Here is a 19,788-nt window from a genome sequence, read left to right as displayed (position 1 = left end):
AGCGCCTACGGCCCAAAAAGGCGGCCTCATTAAATATGAGGGCATATTTGATTGTTTGACGCAATATTTGGTTGGCTTGAGCTAGATTTGAATTGTTTGCCAGGAGTCAAATAAACTCCCAGTCCAATAACTATACAGCCCTCCCCCACAAACCTCATTACCTCGGTTTTCCCAACTTCCAGCCATCAGATTAGTTAATCAAAACCGTGACGCATTCAAATTGACGATCTTGCAATCCGCTGAAACGCTCAAACACGCAACAAAATTGAAATCTACCAAATCGTGTTTTTTTTTGAAGATCAACGCCAGCCAGCGCCTTGATCCGTTCTTTGATCGTGGCTGGAGCGGCATTCGCCTGCCTAAAACGGCGGCATTTCCAGGCGGAGGCACATACTAGTGTAGTAGGTCGATGGCAGCCTTGGAAGCATGCTATACGCTCAACTATCACCGACATTGCGTCCTTCGAGCAACCCTCGCACCCAAGCAGCCGCCAAGTTCTTCAACATGCAGTGCACTTTGGGTGTCGAGCTGTGCCCAACCGGCATGGAATGGAGGCCTCAAGCTTCCTTGATGGCGAGCTTCTCCCTCATCTCCTTCTTGATCCTCGTAATCGTGCCAGAGCCACCGTAGACCATCCCGGTGTAAACCATAGCTACGCTAGCGCCGGCATTCAACACCTTCAGCGCCTGGTCTCCGTTCGTAATCCCGCCAGTCGCAAAGATGACCTTTGGAGTGGGGAAGACATCGTCGACCCCAGAGGTCTTGAGCGAGTAGCTGTCCAGCATCTTGCGGTACCTCCCAACCAGGCTCAGGGTGCGGTCGAACATGGCGGGCCCCGAGAACCCCCCCTCCTCCACCAACGCCTTCTGCTCCTTGCCCGTAAGCTTCACGCCTTCCTTGACCAGCCCCGTCCGCCGCTTCGTGGTGTTGCCCACGATCACGCCATCCACCCCGCTCATCCACACTGCCTGCACCACGCCGTCCATCTGGGTATCATCATCCTCGTCCGGCGACACCTTGACCATCACCCTCGGCTTGGTCCTCCGCTCGGTCCTCTTCGCCTCGTCCACCACGGCCCCCAACAACCTCGCCAACGGCTCCGCCGCCTGCAGGTCCCTCAGCCCGGGGGTATTCGGACTGCTCACATTGACGACCAGCACATCCGCATACGGCGCCAGGCGCTGAACACAGAAGACATGGTCGCGAATAACGGCCTCCATATCCTTCTCATCCGTCTTCTTATTCTTGGCGATCTGCACGCACAACAAACGACCGGGCAACAAACTCCCCGTCGGCACACCCACATCATCCGCCGCCAGCATCTCCTGCTCGGACAGCCCCAACCGGCGCGCAAACCTGCGCAGGCGCTCGCGCAGGCGGGCGGCCATGGCGTCGGCGCCGCGCGAGTTGAGGCCGTAGCGGTTGACGAGGCCGTCGACGGCGGGGACGCGGAACACGCGCGGGCGCGGGTTGCCGGCCTGCGGCAGCGGCGTGCAGCCGCCGACCTCGACGACCCCGGCCCCCAGCGCGAACAGCGGGTCCGCGATCTCGCCGTCCTTGTCCAGCCCCGCCGAGATGCCGATCGGGTTGCGCAGCGTCGTGCCGAAGACGGTTACCGCGAGCGGGTTGGCGCCCGTGCTATCGGCGTCTTCTGGGAAGGGGGGCCGCTCGCGCGGGTGCAGGCCGAGCGAGTAGAGGGTCTTGAGCGCGGCGGTGCCGGCGTGGTGGGCGTCTTCGGCGTCGGGGAAGAAGACGCGGATGAGGCGGGGCACGAGCCATTGGTGGAGGGAGGCGCGGGTGTCGGTGGCGTAGTAGTAGGTTATTGTGCCGAGGGTGGCGAGGACGGTGGTGACGAAGACATTGCGGGCTGTGGAGGGAGTGCGCTTAGTGGAAGATGTTGTCGAGGCAAGCCGTCGAGGAACATGATTGTTAAGTCGAGATTGAGGTCGGGCAAATGGCTGAAGAGTGGTTGCGAGTGACCGTCGGGCGCGGAGATATGTACCCGCCATGTTAGTGACGAGAGCCGGGCGAGGCCAGCGCTCAATGGCTCGAGAACGAGGGGCAGCCGGGATCGGCGAGTGGTGTGAACGAGGTTTGGGAATTTTTGTAAAGAGCGCAAGCTTCAGCTTTCGCTGGAGTTGCAGTGCGACAGTGTTAATTTCTCCCTAAAGCGAAGAACTGATACTGTGGGTCTGGCCCCTGAAGTACCGGACCCCGCCCATTCATCCATCATCCGATCTGAGTTGCCCAAGCCTGGTCCGCATCGTGGCCAGGGGACTCGATCCGCCCAAAAACCCAACCTCGAAGCTCGTTGTTGCCCTTGGCTCCATCCATCTATGCAAACGCCAGCCCATGCAAATCTACATCGGTGATGGCCCGAATTCTATCGAAAAAAAAGAAAGAAAAAAACCCTTCCGAAACCTCACCCAAACGAAGACGCAAGTCATCTCTATGCGACAGCCTTCGCTAAGGTCTGGCCGCCCTCCAGCTCTTCCACTCGCCCTGCCATGCTCCGTTCAGCCATCCGATTGAGATAGCTCAAATATGTCTGCCATCCGACCGCGATAACCCCCCCGAACACGGGTCGATACTCGAGCGGGAGAAATGCGAAAGTGAATGCTGTAACGGCAGGCCACAGCTTGCACGAGTTGAGGCAACTGACGGGGACGGTTTTGGTGATGCGCTCCCAGGTTTCTGGCAATGTCGCGCCCGACAGCAGCGCCTGCATCCCGAAGAAATATGTATTGAAGACGGGGGTGAAGCAGATTTGGTTGACGACCACTTTGGTGGCTAACGACAACAGACGCGATCGATAGTTGAAGCTCTCGGAGAGCCAAACGAACCTGCAACACACGCCCACTGTCAATCGCGCCAATCGTAACTACGGCGCATCCGAACGAACACTCACCAGTTGTAGCTGGGGATCGCCGATATGGAGCCGATCATGAGTGACCGCGCAGTTCGTGTCGGATCGTAGTCCCTCCCGCCCATGCTTTGCGCCGAGACTACAGCCGGTCAGCACTCCACAACATACAGACGTCAAGGTGTGCAGCGACGGCGCTACGGCGAGACATATCGGGGATAGACGCACTGTCGGAGCACAAGTAGATGGCCAACGACGTGCACACCTGCGTCACGTATGGCCTCTTCCGTTGAGCGCGGGCATACGCCTGGGCTGCCCTGGTCAGCGGCCCCAGCCTCTGCCAGAAGTTGAGCGTTGGCACATTATTGGGCGTCGGGATCTGCCCCTGCTGTTGGCCAGCCGTGGGCGCCTTGGTCGCCTTTATCGAGGTATCCTGGGTCGAATGCGCGCGTCGCTGGCGCAACTTCTTCAGGACGTCGATGTGGCGCCGGAGCACGGTTCGGCATGTCGAGCAGGCGGCCATTTCGTTATTACTCGGTATCTTCCCAGTCGTCAAGTCGGCAAGGAGGCTGCGCACCAACGCTCAGGGGGCCGCATGGTTTTTCGTTGTCGGAAAGTTGGAGATGGCGATGACTCGGCAATAATACCAGCTGACTGTTTCAGGGCGGAGCCAACGAGCGGAATACGCCGGCAATTTGAGAACGCTTATCCTCGCCGCATTCGGCACATGCACCCGGCCTCACAGGGGCTGCCAACACAAGTGTGTTTCTTTGATCGCCAACTTGCTTTCTTGCGGCGTGGTCAGGCGCGCTCCAAAATGTGCCTGACTCGATCAGCCTTCAACCCTCCGGTGGGGATTCTTGGCAAGAGCGAAGAGAGCCCAATCCAGGTAAAAATGGGACATTTCAAAACATGGTTCATGTGCCGAGCTCGGCTCAAGGTTTCCAACTACCAGGTACAACTTACACCAAACCACAACTTGTGCCCAATGCAGACACAGCAAACAGCTGGCACAATTATCGGTGTCAGCAAAGCCGCCTGCCTGAATTGTTGACCGGCACAGATGGTTCCATCTTAATGCAAACCCTATTATCCGGAACTAAAAATGGTACAATCGGATTCGTACAACTGCGGAAGAGGTATGCACCACCACCACAGGGATAACCGTTTCGCGATTCTTTGGGCTCTGGGTTCCAACTTGCAGTCAAACAACTCGTTCTTTTGCTCCGAAAGAGAAATGAACAAAAAAAGCACCCGACGTGGGAGTCGAACCCACAACCTCAAGATTGCTTGTTCCGATGAGAACATAGAAGTCTAGCGCTCTGCCATTGAGCCAGCCGGGCTTCATCCAACTGATTTGATGACCGGAAAAGGGGAATTGCTTTTAACGTACCACCATTTTGATAGTCTTCGCGATTACAGCCCTCACCAGCCCAGTGCAGGCATGCTACGAGGAGTAAGTTCCGAAGCTAGAGCTGGTTTGGAAAGCCCGCTACGCTCCACACTCGAGTATGACATCTCGTTGTGGTTGGTCTTGACTCATTCATTCCGTTTCTTGCCGCCTCCATCGGCCGAACACACTACTAATAGTGTGTTATTGATTATTCGCATTATTACACAGCCCTAAACAGCCATATCCAGTCGAACCTATGACCCTACAACACCGAGGATTCATCGGACGTGGTCACCGTCACCGTCCCAGTGCGCTCGACGCGTTCCGATTCTTCCCCTGATGCCAACCCATCATCGTCTTTTCGCAGGTCCACCGGACGCTCTGGTACCATGAACACTACCGACGACGTGGCTGGGATTGTCAGACCAAACATGGCAAACGAAATAACGAGGTTCACCATGGGCGACACTGCAGCCGCTCCAATTCCGAACGATATGCTGGAGCCGATGGACTCGAACGTTCGGACGAGACTGACCGCCAGGGTCAAAGTCTCCATGTCATCGAAGAAGGCGCCCACAATCCAGTACACATACATGTAGTGGGACTCGTTCAGAAACCTGTCACAGTCAATCTCACGTACTCGAGGGTTCGTACAATGGGGCGTACCTCAAGATGACCATGGACCCAAAGCCACGGCCAAAGCCCGGGCTCTCCCAGTCTAGCGTGACCCTGGGGTTGGAGTCTCCGTAGAGCTTCTCGTTGGCCACCTGCCAACCAAACATTCCCAGCATGCAGACGACAAAGAACAGCCAGCAGGCTTTCGCGAGTGTTGGCCGGCTAAAGTACTTGAGATCGTAGAACCAGCCCCAGAAGATGTTGGCCAACGTCGCCACAATGCCGGAGACTAGGGCCCCGAGGGTTCGAGCGCGGACGGAGAAGCTGTAATTGTCAGGACCTTTGGGCTTCAACACGGGTATCGTTCGAGAACACATACTATTTGGTCATGTAGATTCCCAGGTACGTCGAGTTCCACTGGAATCCGATTAGGATGGGCACCAGCAGGAACATCTCCTTTCGTTTCATCAGCTTCCACGTCTTGCGCAGTTCCTCTTTCAGGGTTGTGTTCTTGGCCGCAACCCGACCGCGCGTGCCGTCGCTCCGTATGACCTTCTCCGGCGGCGAGATCAGGAAGGCGAGAGGGAGACCGAGACACTGCAGCGAGATCAAGACGAGGTATGTGCTGTACCCAACCTTGCCACGGGCGCTTGACCCGGCGTTCAGGGAAGCTGGATGGAAGCCCCGATGAGCTGACCGAGTTCACGGAGGCCGAGCCAGATGCCGGCTGGGAACATGTTAGGAAAATGCTCATACCCCCTAATTCAGGGGCTCGCGATAAAGCTTACCAAACTTGCCGCGGTCCTTGACATCGCCGTATCCCAGCGCAATGGCGCCCTCAGATGCCCAAAGAGCCGAGGCCGCAATACCGCACGTTGCCCCTCCAAAAAGGACAAACCACTCAGTCCCGTACCGGTTGTTGACGTACAGTGAAGCCGAATAGGGGGCGTATCCCAGTGTGCCGATGATCAGCACCTTCTTGACGCCTATCCTGTTGGCAATGATGCCGAAGATGGTGCAGCCAAAGACCATTAAGCTGCGTCTTCAGTCAGTCTCATCCCCATATGGCCTTGGCTAGAGGTTAATATCTCACCCAAACGTTAGCGCGTTAGACCCGTTCACCAAGTACGGCTCCTGCTGGCCGCCTGCACCCGTGCTGTTCAACGCATTCCAAATGCCTGGCTGCGTGAAGGAGATCAACCCCACGAGGATGACGTTGAACAGCGGGCTGCGGTACCACCTCGTGAACCGAGATACGGGCTTTGTCCGTTCCTCAGCCGCCCCGGCGACCTCGAGGGCGTTGGCATCGTCGATCTTCTTCTCTAAGTTTTCCTCCGTGGAAGACATCGTGTGACTTGTGTCGTGCCGACCACGTGGTGTGTAACCGGGTGGACGGAGAAGGATACTATCGCAATTAGACCACGAGGCCCCCTCCTGCGTTTGTTTTCTTTATGTTCGCCAGGATCATCTTGGGTTCTGCAACCACAAAACCAAGCCGCCCGGTTCCCGGACAGTATTGTCCACGGCCTCGGCTAGAGATCCACTACCGGGTGTGTTATCTCTGAACTTTGTGGTTTCATGTGGGGTTTTCTGGTCCGGTTCGGCATAGCGGCAAATGTCGTGATGAACTGTTCGGATGGTGAGATGCATATGCCCGCTCGAGGCCGGCCTTCGGTCCCCTTTGTGCGCCGTGAGGTCAGTGGTATTCGTCTTTTCCCATGGCATTGCCGGTCACTGGGCATTGCTCAACGGCTGCAAGCGGCATTTGAGAACTCGGTCGCATGGTTGCTATCCTTTTTCACAATCTCCAACCACCAACCATCCTTGTCCAATAATTGCGGAGGTGGAGTGTCATGTCAGGGATGGGCTTACACCATCAACAAGGAGGGAAAGCTGTCATAGGCTCATAGCTCCTTTTCCGATACCGCGGTGAGGTAGCAAAGGCCCGGGAAATTATTGGGAGTAATGCCACGCCCTATTAAAAATCCAAGAGGGTAACAACTGAGAATGTTAAGGTACCGCAAGAAGAGAAAAGCCATTTTGTGTGTTTTGGGAAAACAACATTCCTTGATGTTCAGGAATCAGGGGGCACATCGACAAACAACCTTGCGGGGTACGTAAGAGTACCTCAGGTACCGTCATGGAAGAGGGGGAAGAAGGACATATTGACTACAAAGACTAGTCACCTTACAAGTGTGTCATATCTCGGTTCCCCATCCCTGCCCAGGGCTGCTCTCAAGTGCCCCCTGGTGACTGAGTGCTGACACCCTCGGTTTAGGCTCCCTATCTGCACAGGTCTTCAGCGACCAGTGCAGCCTCCCCATTCCCCTCACAGGACACGCGCCATTCCCGCACTGCACCCGGCCGCGGCCGGAGCTCAATCTGGATTTCCTGATCCGGCTGCGCCATGGCCTCGGCCTGCGACGAGTTTGCCGTCGTGGGCGTCACCCACTCCCCGCCATCAGCGACCGGCACGAGATCAAACCGCAGCAGCAACATGGCCGTGAAGACCAGGATCTCGGTCGTCGCAAAGTGCCGGCCGGGGCACAGCGTCGTGCCGCCGCCAAACCCCCTGAACGCGATCGGATTCGGCCGCGGCTCGCCCGGCTTCCTGATGAACCGCCGGTGATCGAACTCGTCCGCGTTCTCCCCCCACACCTCTTTGAGCCGGTGCTGCACCCGCGCCGGGATCATGACCAGCCCGCCCTTCTTGAGCAGGTACCTGCCGTCCAGCACATGGTCCTCGTTGACGACCCGCACCGAGTTCGCCATGCCGTAGAAACGAAACACCTCCTGGAACGTCGACACCAGCGTCGGACAGCTACTCTTGATCCGCGCGGCGTTGATGGTGCACGCCTTACCACCTGCAACACCCTCCTCCACCGTGACGGTCCGCTCGACCTCCTCGCGGCACTCACTGACGATCTCCGGGTCGGAGAAGACGCAGAAGATGGTCCAGAAGGCCGTGGGGATGGTATTGGCGACGAGGGCGAACAGTCCCGCGTTCTGGAAGCGGCCCAGGTCGACCGGGTCGATGCCCCGGCTGACAAAGTGCTCGGTCCAGCGCTGGATGTAGGACGAACCCTGGCGGTAGTGGCCCGCCACGTGGTAGCGCTGGAAGTCGAGGGCCAGCCTGTCGCGCGCTGCGAGCGCGCTGTGGAAGAACCAGAGGGGCACGACGTTGAGCATGAGGAACATGATTGTGGGGTGGAATTTGCTATGTAGGTTTAGGTTAGGAATGCTGGGAGGGTGCTGGATGGAACGTATAAATGGGGACTTACATCCAGTCTGCCTCCCTGGCTGGGTCGCGGAGAGGGTTGGACGGGCCATAGACGCCGTCCGTCGTGGCCATCAGCAGCTCGTGGCGGATCCACTCGAACAGGTTCACCCTTTTGGGGCCCTGGATCAAGTCCAGGGATTTGGAGAGAACGTCCAGCGCGCTGCCGTTCAGCTCATCGAGCGCGGCCCCGGTGGACAGAGCCGGATGGATGGCCTTCCCAAAGGCGTGCATGAAGCCGCTCTCGGTGATCATGTCGTCACGGATGATGGCCATGCCTTCCTTGCTGGCTCCCATGGCAACCTCCGACGCTCGGGCCGAGACGGGCGGGAAGATGAGGGTGCGCCATTGCCGCTGGACGACGGGGATGAGGTCTGTGGAGTTAACCACGTAGACCCGTAGGCCGGGGAGGCGCAGGGTAAATACGGGCAGGGTAGGATACGTGTCTCTGTTCGTCACATGAGTTGTGTTCATGCTCAACGAGCCAAGGAAGTATACCTCATGTAGTTATAGAAGCCCATGCTCCATCTCACTGCTCCAATGATGGGGCTCAGGAACGGGAGTCCAGTGAACACGACAGGCGGTTCCTTGGCATCCTGGGTGAAGTGTAGAAGCGCCCAGAGGAAGGCGTAGGATGCGGCAAGACCGGCAGCAGTGCTTGTCAACGCGTAGTGTTGAGCCACAAAGCGAGAGACGGCGTTGTCAGCCGCTGGGCTGAAGCCCGAGGTGGTGTTTGCACCTTGGACGATGCTGGCGTAGGCCGCGTAGACCACTGCGGGCAGCATCTTGAAGGTCTCTCTGGCCTCTGACTGGAGAGGAAACAATGTCAGCGTTCGTGGGTGTGTCCCAGGTTGTACAGTGGACGGCTGCGGGGCGACATGAATAATTATATGTGCTGCTACATTCCTCGCAATCTAAGGTGCCTTACCATCTTTGCACTGTTGACCAGACCACTGCGTGTGAAAGTTGGAAACCTGACATGTCACACCAACCCCCAACAACCGCCGCAGAGCGTACAGTGCGTCTGCTGAGCCACGATGCGGCAGATCATTACACAATACACAGTATGTACAACGGGAGGCTGTATTGGGTAAATACGTGTATACATTTGGTACATTTCAGGACGAGTGTCTGCCCGTCGGTGCCGGATGTTGACAAGTCGGCTGCGTGGTACGGAGTACTGAAGTACTGTGCTGCATGTGCCCCTGACATGCTATCGGGCTCATAACCTATCGGAGGTCCCAAAACGGAGACCGGTTCCCGTTAGGGGACCTGCCGGATCTGTATACTGATATACCTCACTACCACCACCTCCAACACATGCAGAACTGATCCCGTCTTCCCCCATCACAATTCCTGTAGCTCCGCCACACAGCGCGCTTGCTCTCCCCATGTTGTGCCACATTCGGCGCCAATTTGCCGTTGTATTGCAGGGCGTCGCGGCCCCCATCACCAGCCAAGTCATCACAGAAGTTGAGCGTGAGCCAAGCTGCGGATTTGGTTGGCGTCGTGGAGGAGACCGCGCCGCCACAGACGGGCTGACAGACCAAGGAGGAGCTATTTCCTGTTTAGAACTATTGTAGCGTAGTCTTCTACCCAATTCCCCGAGGTCGGCTTGGCATTCGAGTGACACCGAACTCCCCCAAGATACGGTATCTTTCGCCTTGCCCATCTCCCCGGTCTGAGTTGGCAAGACAGGTTCGGGAGACATTACATACACAGAACGTATCACTTGAACTTGGGATGCGCATTGACAATGCATTACTCAGCGTATTTTCTCTAATACCCAGAGCCAAGGTCTGAGAAGACATACCGCGCGCCAGTCCTGAGGTGATGACCCCGTGAGAGGTGAACTGGGTAGCAACTGACAAACACAAGCAACGACGGTGTCAACTGCGAGGTGAGAACTTCACGTGTTTTGGCTCACGTAACGGTGGGCATATGTGTGGTGCTGAACAGTGACCACAGAAACAAGTCCCGTCACGGTGCTGCCGTGTGTCGAGTTGCTCAGGGGCGGAAGGGGGGAGGCGGGCCACATTGTTGGCGCGCGCAAACCGACCAGCCTCGGGCATGGACTGTGGACGACCAAACAACTCCGACTTGATCCGTGTGAAAACACGGGACGTTTTAACCATATATTAGGGAGTTAATAAAAATAACATGAGTTTGGGAATACACCAAAAGAAAAGTTTTAATTAACCCTGAGGTTGAGATGATGGATACACCCGGGATCGAACCGGGGACCTTTCACTGAAGCACGTTAGTGCGGGGCGAAAATCATACCACTAGACCATGTACCCAATGAATTGATGGCTGAAAGGAGATAGGAGTCCTAAGTACGTACGCTGTCCAGTTTCATTCGGGATGTAGCCCTTGATCCCCCTGATCTCAGTTCTATCACGACATAATTAAGAACTGAGGCGATTCGGCCCTACTTCCATGGAGGCTGAGAGGCTTTCTGTCCCCCCTTTTCCACCGTCCGCTCAAACGAACCGCTCGAGCATCCAGCTTGCCAAGCAGAGCTAGGAGATCGACTTCCTCGGTATCACGGATGATGGCCGGGTTCGCGGACGAGTTTTGCATAACATGTGGCCCAGCCAGCAGCACGCTAGATGCTTCGTAGATCCTGCTCATGTTGTTGGCCGTTACGGCTTCCTCCTCTTCTTCGGATGCACCCGTGACATCATCCACACCGTGAACGACATGACCAATATCGACCGACAAATCAGGCTTGTCTTGGTCAGGGGTTGCTGTAAGCTTGAGAGAATACTGAACTTGCTCCCCGTCACTGTCCTGTGTCTTCTCGAATGTGATGGAAGTATTCCGCGGGAACTCCGTCGGCGCGGAAGACAATCCCAAATCACTTATTTCCACAGTCGCAGCTGCTTCCAATGCAGACCCAGATACGAAAAGCACCGGCTGTTGACTGTGTTCAGGTATGAGCCGAGCAGGGCTGTAGCGGAGGAGAAGGCGGGAAGCGGTCCCTGAGAACACGGCCGCTGGAAGCACAACACCCCTGTCAGACTGGAATCCATAGCCGCCCGCGGTTAGGCCCGGCGCTGTGAGCGTTTTGGCCACTTCCAAGAATGCGCCGCGGGAAAGCTGGCTGCGCAGAAGCCGGCCCGCAGGCGGAACCCATTTGTGGCCCTCGCAGGGGCTGTAGACGGTGAGGGACGGGTCGACAGGGACGATATGGTTTGCCTCGCTGGCGTACTGAAACAGCGCCTTTCCAATGCGGAGAATGTGCCGCGTCAGGTCTGAAGGCTCACCGCTATTCCAGTCGGCAAGCGGGAGTGTCGTTTCGCGGCCTTCGTGGGAGAGGCTGGAGCGCAGGCCGTCCATGAGAATGGCCCGTGAGTTTGCATCTTGGGGTCCATCAGGTCCCAGTTGGGTGATGAGTAGGATGGCAATCTCGCGCACCAAGTCTCGTGGGGTGGATGCGCCAAGACGAAAGCGATTCGTTGCCACGTGTAGTTGGTGGAAGTGGTTGTTGTTGTTGCTTTTGTTGTATGTACCTCGGCGTCGACGGAGTTGATGATACTCCGACTCTCCAGGAGCCCGCCAAAGCTTGACGGATTGGCTTGACTCAGAGACATCGTTGTTTGTCTGAGATTCTGAGTCAATGTCTTTCTTTTTCCGCTAACGACAAGGGTGTATACCTTCGAAATTGGCTGCTGGCTAACCGCTCACCGTGTCGGACTGATAGGCCAAGAAGTTCAACGAGACAAAGTTCAGCTAATGCGGAGGTCCCAACAAGTTTCCTTGTTGGGACCTAACGTTAGCGACTTCAGAGGCCGGTCCCCGAGACCTCAGTACGTACCACTCCCCACGATGGGCTACTATCCGTGAATAATAGGAACAGCTGCTTGGAAGTTATCTGTCGGTCATCATATTGCCAGTTTCGAACCGCCGAACTCTTTAATACTGCTTCTCGCCTCGGCGCCTAGGTTTTGAAAACGTCCAAATAGTCTGCTTGCCCAAAAGAATATTCCTTCATATTAATATCCTACCTATCCAGCAGAAACATGGCTGTAGCACAAACCGCAACCGCCGGTGAGATCAAGGACGTCACCAACCTGTTCACAGGCACAGAAGGGACCTATCTTCTCCCTCACCATGCCAAAGAAATAGAGCGCCTGAAGGAGCAACACGCCCTTATTCTCTTCTCTACCGGTGACGTCTTGGTGACCGCGCCCCTGAAGCAGTCCAAAATCAAGGTCCTTGATTGCGGCGCGTCCGATGGTAAGAAGAAACCGAAGTCGGCCTGTAGCTTTCTGCATAGCTCTAACCCGCACTCCCTGCTTCAGGCACATGGCTCTTGGATCTCCCCCGGCTATATCCGCAGCACGAATGGTCCCTCCACGGGGTCGACATCGGATCCTCTCTCTTCCCGCCCAACGCTGGCCCTCAAGCTTCCCTGGATCTCCGCGAGTTCGACATTCGATCTCCTACTGCGCCGGAACCCTCCTGGGAGCAGGGGTTCGACCTCGTCCACCAGAGGCTCTTGATGTGGGGACTGCAGAAATCGGAGTGGGCCACAGTGGTCAAGAACCACTTCTCGCTCGTGAAGCCCGGGGGCTGGATCCAACTTGTCGAAGGCCAGTGGGTGGAACGTGACCATCCCTTTGATCCGGTAACCCACCCCAACCTGGACAAGATGTACCGCATGCAGTGGTGGTGCACCGAAAACTTCGGCAAGGACATGTTCGTGGCGTACCGGCTGGAGGAATTACTAAAAGAAGCTGGCTTTAAAAACGTCCAAAAAAAGCAGTTCACGCTAGGATACGGCGCCCTAGCCAAGAGCCCCGAGTGGAAGAAACGGTCGGTCGACATGTGGATTCACACCTTCCGAGGTTTGGGGGCACTGCTACCCGAGGGCGGCATTCCGGGTGTTCTTCGAAACAAGGCCGAGTTCGACGAGTTGATGGTCAACTTGCACGCTGAGACTCTCGAACTCGGATATGCGCCCAGGATGAACTTTGTGGTCGCGCAGAAGCCTGAATAGAGTTGCGGATGTTCTTTGGGTTGGTTACAAGCATTCAACATGGGCATATCTCTAGGTACACACCATATTGTACATGTACATACACAATCCATGAATCAAGTAGCGATGTGGGGTAACACAGATCTTGTGTGACCTCTGCACATGGAGGGCATTCGGCGGTAGTGCATGTACAGATCATGCAGGGGCAGTTGGACATGACCAGTTTCCTCCGAAGTGGCTTGCCCAGTCATTGGTGACACAACACTGTATTTGTCATACCTCGCGCATGCTCCTCCGATATCACACGAGCAGAAAGAAGGCCTTACATACAAGTCCGAGAGCATGATCGGAGTAAGACAGCCTCCCATACCGGCCGTATCCTAGCCATGCCTCCCGGTGATGTATGGCAGGGTGACAATCGGCGGCATGCACGCCAAATTCGCACCTGATACCGGAGAAGACCTGGATAATGGCGTGATCCGCGTTTGACGATCCCAAGGCCGAAAACGCGTCTTCCAGCGGCGAGTTGAAGCTTCCAACCGGTCTAAATTAACTACTGCTGCCAGCCAGTATTTCAGTCTACGGCCACCGCGACGGACATCATTAGTACCTGACCTCATTGATTTTATACCAAGTCCCCATCATTCCTGTTCCGCCCCAAGAGATCCTCATCACGGTGATGGCTAGCTACCAGTCGGGGGACAATGTTGACGTTGGCCGGTCCGACGCGGGGACACCACCGGCGCAGGTGTCACTCCCAACACGACCACCGTTGGCACAAACGTGCGGCCCTGATGCGGCCAAGATTGTTTGCCCAGAAGGTCCACATCAACCTTCCGGGAGGGAGAGTCAATGGCTGGCCTGAGCACTTGCTGGGGGATGAGGGCGATGACCTGTGAGCGAAAGAGTCAGGGCAATAACGGCCAATGAACATAATGGATCGGGGGGTGTAAGAGTGGTGGTGTGCTTCCAAGGCAGAAGCAAAGGGTGAGAGCAGTCGATTTGCCTTGGAGACCATGTAACAGAATATCAATTACGAGCAGCTAGCATAATCCAACTGGCTTCGAATTCTATGTACTGCCACTGGCATCGCATCGGACTCCGAGCCATGCCCGAATCTGTTATCCACCAGGTTGGTTATAATTAGGTAGGTACCTAGGTACCTAGGTTGCTACGTAGAAGTCCGCAGGCGTAATTTGAAACAATTCCAGCCACTATTGGTTAATACCCGCAAAGCGGTTCGAACTCCGGATGATTGATGTCCGTCCCCCCCTGGTGGAGTAAACTCTCGGACATGGCTGGCTGCGGGCTGAAGGGTCTACGAGAGTAAAAGGGGCTAGATTCCTTGTGGTACAATGCTTTGTCTCACTCCAGCTCAACCCGGAATCCGTTCCCTCCCCCTTCACCATTAATTACTGACTGAAACTCACATTTTCAAATCCGTCATCTCCGAATAGCGCCCGCCCCACCACTCCGCGTCGGCCTAAATGGCCTCTCGTCGGACTGCAGGGCCGATGGGCGCCACCTGTGCTGAAGATCAAGGAGCTTCTGCAAAGCGGTGTGGTGGGGACATTGCTGAGCAGTGAGTTCCAGGTCTATGGGGGTTCCAAGGACAGGGAGATACTGCCGGTTGGTTTGAAGTACTTTGCTGAGCTTGCCGTTGGAGGCAACCCGATCACCATCGGATTGGGCCACGGTGCGTTTCCATCGGTCATTGATACTTGTCCCTCTCCAACTGACCGGTGCATTGCTACCTACCTAGGTATTCAGTCATCGACTTCATCCAGTCCGCGGTAGGCGAGCTCACCCCGGAAACTGCGCACACGCACCCAACTGCAGCGGCCCGACATGAGGATCCGGGACCCGGAACGCAACGACCAAATCGTCGAGACGATCCAGTTCGAAGTCCCCGATCTCGTCTCCCTCCACGGTAGTTGAGCCAGAACATATCATACAACCATTCCAGCTCAAGACGGTAACACACCACCTCACAGGCTCCGTCACCACCCCCACCCCCAACGCCGCGGGGGGACCCGACCGGCAACCCTCGCAGTTCACTTCCGCCGCGGCCAGCCCTTTCCCGGCACCCCCTCCCTAACCTGGACGCTGCACGGCACCGCGGGCGAGATCCAACTAGCCACACCGACAGGCATCACTCCAGGCGGACGCATAATGGCGGGCTTCTTGTTGCGAAGCCTAATCTATCTGATGTGAAGTCAAGTATTACTTGAGCGTTGAGCAGTGAATTCGACTCCAGGCTGGGCCATAAGGGGGCCCGGAACTTATCGTTTCATATTCGGCAAATCCATCTGTTTTGCAATCCTTTTGTTCTTTCCCAGCCACAATCAACTCACCGGTGAATACCGAAGATCAGGAGCTCAGCGGTAGAAAGTCGAGGGTGGTTCTTTCGTGTTTATCGATCCCAAGACTTCAAATACGTGGGAGAATACTAGTACATAGAAGCCGCTTTCTACCTAGGTAATTAATGTAACAATTTTCTTCTATTCCTTCCTTTCCTTGTCTTCCAAGCTCCATCTAACCACTCCTATCACAAACCTCACGCATGTAGCATATCGGCTACACGGCCTTCTTCCTCCGCCTCCCAACTTCTTGCGCTGCGAAGATCAGCAGAGCGCCGACTACCAAACTGCTCCCCGAGAAAGCCTGCGCGCCCACGTACGAGCCGCCGCGCTCTGATATCAGAATACCAGCTATTGGCGACCCAATAAGGGCCCCGATTCCGACAGCTGCGAAGATCATCCCCATCCGCGACCCCAGCTTTTGAAGGTCCGGATTTAATACCGATATCGCCGCCGGGAGCAGCGACTGGACGCCCCCGACGAATATGCTGTAAAACGAGGTCCAAGCATAAAGTCCCGGAGTCGAGTGCACGGCGATCCACGCGTACATTGCTAAGGCGGACAGAAGTAGTGAGGTAAGGAAGACGTTTAACGTGCCGACGTAGCGCGCGACGAAACCGGGCAGCAGCCGGCCGACGAAGCCCACTCCGTTCAGAACCAGCAGGAGGTCCAGAGACTCAGTGTATTCCATCCCCTGGACGCTCCTCGCGTAAGAGGATAGGTAGAAGAATGGGACAAAAACGCCTAGGAAAGCCTGCTCTGGTCTCAGTACTTTCTCTGGTGATCAAACGGGACGGCAGTGATGGGTGACTCACCAAGAAAGAACCGATGGCATTCAAGACAAACTCGGGCTCCTTGAAAGCACTCAAGTCCAGGAGCGCACCCGTCCATTTTGGCGCCAGCCTCGGCGTAATCACGGCAACCGCCACGGCCAGCGTATCCAGCTGTATGAAGCCAATCGCCCGCATCGTCCACCCAAACCCAACACTCCCCAGCAGCGTCCTGGCCATGCTCGGGTAGATAAGCCCGCCCGTCACACTGCCGCACGCGGCTATGCCCATAACAAGCGGCAGCTTGGTGCTGAAGTAGGTGGAAATCACCGCGCTCACGGGCGTGAGCAGGAGCCCGTTGCCGACCCCTATGCAGACCCCCTGCGCGAGGACAAGCTGCCAATACGTCTCGGATAGGGAGGTCATGAACGTCCCCAACACGATGAGGAAGGCGCCGGTGGAGATGGTGCTGCGGAAGTAGCCGGCGTCTGTGAGGCGGCCGCTCACGACGCCGCCGAAGAAGAGGAGGAAGACGGCGATGGAGCCGATCCAGGAGATGTCCGAGGGGGGGCGGTGGAGGTTGGTGACGTGGTAGGTCTGGAAGACACCGAATGAGATGACCAAGCCCCTGAGTTCGTGTTAGTGGGTTTGGGTTTGGGGAGGGCAAGAATGCGGGTAGGTCGAACCATGTGTTCATGATTGCGAGGAATCCAGCGAGAACTGTCGAAGGCGGGCTGTTAGATTCGTGGAGGAGTGTCTTCAGAGCAAGACTTACCAGACATCCAAGCCGCCCAGCCGCCGTCTGGCGGTGCGCCAGACGCAAGTGTTGAAGGATGTTCCGCGAGTGTGGCCATACTCGGTACACCTGAGACCACTAATTCCAGTGGAGCTGCTGGTAAACCTGCCTCAGCTATCGCCTGATCGTCCGGTCTCTCTCCCGTCCCGTTCACGGGACGATCAAGTCGCCCACCGCGAAGGTGACAGTCGTCCATAGCACAATCGGGTTGATTAAATCAGTAGACGACGTGTCATATTCAAGGCCTTCCCGGGGAGACTCTTTAAATTGTTTAATATGGTAATAACATGGATGGCCGAAGTCGTAGTATATATTGCTGAGGGTGGTTTTATACCGAATGCCGAAGAAGTTGAAAACAGTGTTAGACAAGGATGAACTACTTTAACTCGGGCTTATCCCGTAAAGCGAGGGTGGGTTTATTTGTTTGGAGCTGACAAATACCATTCAAGTTAAAATCTAGATGCGTAGAGCCATGGGTATTTTATGGTCCTTACAAATTTGCACAAGTGGCAACCTGTCCGTGAAGTCTGTTGATTTCTCCTGAAACTCGCCCAATTCGGGGAACTTCACGGCTGTGGGACCAGGGGCTGTTGTCTTGGCGGGATATGTGACTCTATGGGGTATAGCGCCGGGCTCTCGATGAGCTGCACCATCCCTCCCTACCTCCCTACCTGTCTTTATTACTAATGTTCTGTGTAAGGTCCATTTGGAACTGCCGGGTTGCCTAGGTACCTTAGGTATTCTACCTAAATTTGCTGTGGCTTCTCTGAAGCAAGAAGTAGCTATGCGAGGAGACTAACACGCCGTCGGTTCCTGTGGCCCCTTTTTTGAAACAGGTACGAGCAAGACTGATACCTCAAGGGAAAACAACAAAATAGAAAAAGAAAAAAGAAATATGGACGCCAGCGCTGTGTTGTGGACTCATTTTACCCTTAATTACCAATCGTCAAATTTACCTCGGGTTCCGGGCTGAGCAGGGACATGTTACTGTTCTCCCTCCTTTCCTGCCAGGCGATATGCCTTGAATCCCCGCCCCCCACAGAGCAACGAGTCACGCCAAATGGCGCATTAATAATACCAGCGCCAAGTTGTGACAACCACTTTTTAGGTGGCAAGTCCTAAGCTATAAGAGACCCTTCCCTCCCAACATCACTGGCAGGTACCAGCACTACTCTACTCTTTACTGCGTCTGGTATCAAAGCAAGCCTTTCAATAAACACCGCCCACCATGTCCGCCTCAACCTTCACCAACAAAGTCACCATCACCCACATCGGGACCGCCACGGCCATCCTCGACATCGACGGCGTGACCTTCCTCACGGACCCCTTCTTCTCCCCCGCCGGCACCACCTTCCCCGCCGAGGCGGGCCACACCCTGCACACCTACGAGGACCCGGCCCTGCGGCCGGACCAGCTCCCGCCCATCGACGCCGTGCTGCTCAGCCACGAGAACCACCCGGACAACCTGGACGAGCCGGGCCGCCGGCTGCTGGACGGGCGCCGCGTCGTCACCACGCGGGACGGCGCGCGCAACCTGGCGCCGCGCCCGGGCGTGCTCGGCTTCGCCGACTGGCAGGAGCGCGAGGTGCGCATCGCGGGGAAAGTGTTCACCGTCACGGCCACGCCGTGCACCCACTGGCCTGGTCATGAGTGCGTGGGGTTTGTGGTGCGCGCTGAGGACTTTGGGGTTGCGCCGGATGGTAGGCTGAATGCGGTTTACTTTTCGGGGGATACCGTGTATCGGGATGATTTGGTTAGGGTGGCGGATAAGTATCATGTTGCTGTGGCGCTGGTGAACCTGGGGAAGGCGACTTTTGATGGGTTGGAGATCACGATGGATGGCCGGCAGGCGGCGCGGCTGTTCCGGGATCTGAAGGCTGATGTCCTTGTGCCGATGCACTATGAGTCCTGGGATCACTTTACACAGAATGGGGAGGGGCTGTTCAAGGAGTTTGAGGCGGAGGGCGTGTTGGACAGCGTCCGCTGGTTGAAGCCTGGCAAAGCGGTTGAGATTAACTAGGCGGTGGGGGTTTACGACGATAACTACGGGCTTGTCAGGTTGGAGGCAAGGGAAAATGGAAAGTACACATGTACAGTTAATTTATCACAGTTGAGGGCGCATAAAGCATTAAAAGTAGCAAGCTTGGGAAATAGAGCGTTAGATCATCAATTTAGATGCCATGGCAAGACCAAACAACCGGTTGTGCACCCATCTCTTAGTTCTTCAACGCATCTCGGTGAGATGTTCAAAAGCCCCCTGCTTTTCATCTCCGCGGTATACCGTATCGCCCCCGATTCATTCATGCCTTCGTCATCGCCCGCCGCAGTGTCGTCCTCGTTGCGACATGACGTCGAGCCCAGACTCGAGTCTTAACCGAAACAGGAAACATTATCCGCCAAGACGTTGACTGGGGCCAGGACAACTGGGCGAGTAGCCGCTTGTCAGGCGTTCCGGGCAGTCCGGCGCCGCGGTGACCGGCTGATTATATTTTTTTCCCGTGCAGGATGACTGATTCTGAGGGCCACAAGTCGTGGTACTCTCTAATGCGCAACACCACGGCTTGTGGCATTCTTATCTACCAGCCAGTGAATGCCTTTGCAACCTGCCCGTTGCTTAGGGGGGGTTAACAGTGAATCAGTGAGCTTGACGCGAGTCTAAAAGAAAGGGGGTGTGAAATCAGATTCGGAAATTCTATCTGTTTCAGAATATTTTAGTCTTATCTCGGTTTC

At 56.0% G+C, this 19,788-nt stretch overlaps 9 protein-coding genes and 2 non-coding genes across 11 annotated transcripts; 3 read left to right on the top strand and 8 right to left on the bottom strand.

Annotated features, from left to right (window-relative positions):
* Positions 1-60: 60 nt before the first annotated feature.
* Positions 61-2,144, bottom strand: B0H64DRAFT_400115 (uncharacterized protein). Its single transcript, XM_062804040.1, has one exon. It carries the CDS (start codon positions 2,007-2,009, stop codon positions 558-560), a length of 1,452 nt encoding a protein of 483 aa, XP_062657716.1. The 5' UTR covers positions 2,010-2,144; the 3' UTR covers positions 61-557.
* B0H64DRAFT_181702 (uncharacterized protein) lies at positions 2,129-3,580 on the bottom strand. The gene is made up of 3 exons (XM_062798932.1): positions 3,092-3,580; positions 2,909-3,005; positions 2,129-2,843 (listed from the first exon to the last, which is right to left on the bottom strand). The coding sequence occupies exons 1-3, from the start codon at positions 3,384-3,386 to the stop codon at positions 2,450-2,452; spliced, it is 786 nt and encodes a 261-aa protein (XP_062657715.1). The 5' UTR covers positions 3,387-3,580; the 3' UTR covers positions 2,129-2,449.
* Positions 3,581-4,114: 534 nt separating this feature from the next.
* On the bottom strand, positions 4,115-4,206 carry B0H64DRAFT_t100. The gene has a single exon. It is a non-coding gene; the product is annotated as a tRNA-Arg (tRNA).
* Positions 4,207-4,504: 298 nt separating this feature from the next.
* Positions 4,505-6,218, bottom strand: B0H64DRAFT_462827 (uncharacterized protein; the record flags this gene model as incomplete). Its single annotated transcript, XM_062807571.1, has 5 exons — positions 4,505-4,873; positions 4,923-5,195; positions 5,251-5,542; positions 5,660-5,907; positions 5,965-6,218. The coding sequence occupies 5 exons, from the start codon at positions 6,216-6,218 to the stop codon at positions 4,519-4,521; spliced, it is 1,422 nt and encodes a 473-aa protein (XP_062657714.1). The 3' UTR covers positions 4,505-4,518.
* A 671-nt stretch (positions 6,219-6,889) lies between these two features.
* B0H64DRAFT_400105 (cytochrome P450) lies at positions 6,890-9,081 on the bottom strand. Its single transcript, XM_062804039.1, has 3 exons — positions 8,647-9,081; positions 8,153-8,596; positions 6,890-8,088 (listed from the first exon to the last, which is right to left on the bottom strand). Exons 1-3 carry the CDS (start codon positions 8,931-8,933, stop codon positions 7,155-7,157), a joined length of 1,665 nt encoding a protein of 554 aa, XP_062657713.1. The 5' UTR covers positions 8,934-9,081; the 3' UTR covers positions 6,890-7,154.
* Positions 9,082-10,364: 1,283 nt separating this feature from the next.
* On the bottom strand, positions 10,365-10,448 carry B0H64DRAFT_t99. The gene has a single exon. It is a non-coding gene; the product is annotated as a tRNA-Ala (tRNA).
* A 97-nt stretch (positions 10,449-10,545) lies between these two features.
* On the bottom strand, positions 10,546-11,744 carry B0H64DRAFT_462823 (uncharacterized protein; the record flags this gene model as incomplete). Its single annotated transcript, XM_062807570.1, has 2 exons — positions 10,546-11,559; positions 11,664-11,744. The coding sequence occupies 2 exons, from the start codon at positions 11,742-11,744 to the stop codon at positions 10,546-10,548; spliced, it is 1,095 nt and encodes a 364-aa protein (XP_062657712.1).
* A 429-nt stretch (positions 11,745-12,173) lies between these two features.
* On the top strand, positions 12,174-13,153 carry B0H64DRAFT_475698 (S-adenosyl-L-methionine-dependent methyltransferase; the record flags this gene model as incomplete). Its single annotated transcript, XM_062808115.1, has 2 exons — positions 12,174-12,390; positions 12,456-13,153. The coding sequence occupies 2 exons, from the start codon at positions 12,174-12,176 to the stop codon at positions 13,151-13,153; spliced, it is 915 nt and encodes a 304-aa protein (XP_062657711.1).
* A 1,087-nt stretch (positions 13,154-14,240) lies between these two features.
* B0H64DRAFT_375012 (uncharacterized protein) lies at positions 14,241-15,070 on the top strand (the record flags this gene model as incomplete). Its single annotated transcript, XM_062802388.1, has 4 exons — positions 14,241-14,264; positions 14,642-14,828; positions 14,903-14,925; positions 14,972-15,070. 4 exons carry the CDS (start codon positions 14,241-14,243, stop codon positions 15,068-15,070), a joined length of 333 nt encoding a protein of 110 aa, XP_062657710.1.
* Positions 15,071-15,709: 639 nt separating this feature from the next.
* On the bottom strand, positions 15,710-17,134 carry B0H64DRAFT_462815 (major facilitator superfamily domain-containing protein; the record flags this gene model as incomplete). Its single annotated transcript, XM_062807569.1, has 4 exons — positions 17,038-17,134; positions 16,949-16,982; positions 16,308-16,890; positions 15,710-16,246 (listed from the first exon to the last, which is right to left on the bottom strand). Exons 1-4 carry the CDS (start codon positions 17,114-17,116, stop codon positions 15,710-15,712), a joined length of 1,233 nt encoding a protein of 410 aa, XP_062657709.1. The 5' UTR covers positions 17,117-17,134.
* A 938-nt stretch (positions 17,135-18,072) lies between these two features.
* Positions 18,073-19,158, top strand: B0H64DRAFT_181680 (beta-lactamase superfamily domain-containing protein). Its single transcript, XM_062798931.1, has one exon. The coding sequence runs from the start codon at positions 18,287-18,289 to the stop codon at positions 19,076-19,078; it is 792 nt and encodes a 263-aa protein (XP_062657708.1). The 5' UTR covers positions 18,073-18,286; the 3' UTR covers positions 19,079-19,158.
* Positions 19,159-19,788: the final 630 nt, after the last annotated feature.

Source organism: Chaetomium fimeti (genome assembly GCF_033439085.1).
Source record: "Chaetomium fimeti strain CBS 168.71 chromosome Unknown B0H64scaffold_5, whole genome shotgun sequence".
Classification (NCBI taxonomy): Eukaryota; Fungi; Ascomycota; class Sordariomycetes; order Sordariales; family Chaetomiaceae; genus Chaetomium; species Chaetomium fimeti.
Note: the sequence above shows the minus strand (reverse complement) of the source record. Positions and strands in the feature narration are given on the sequence as shown.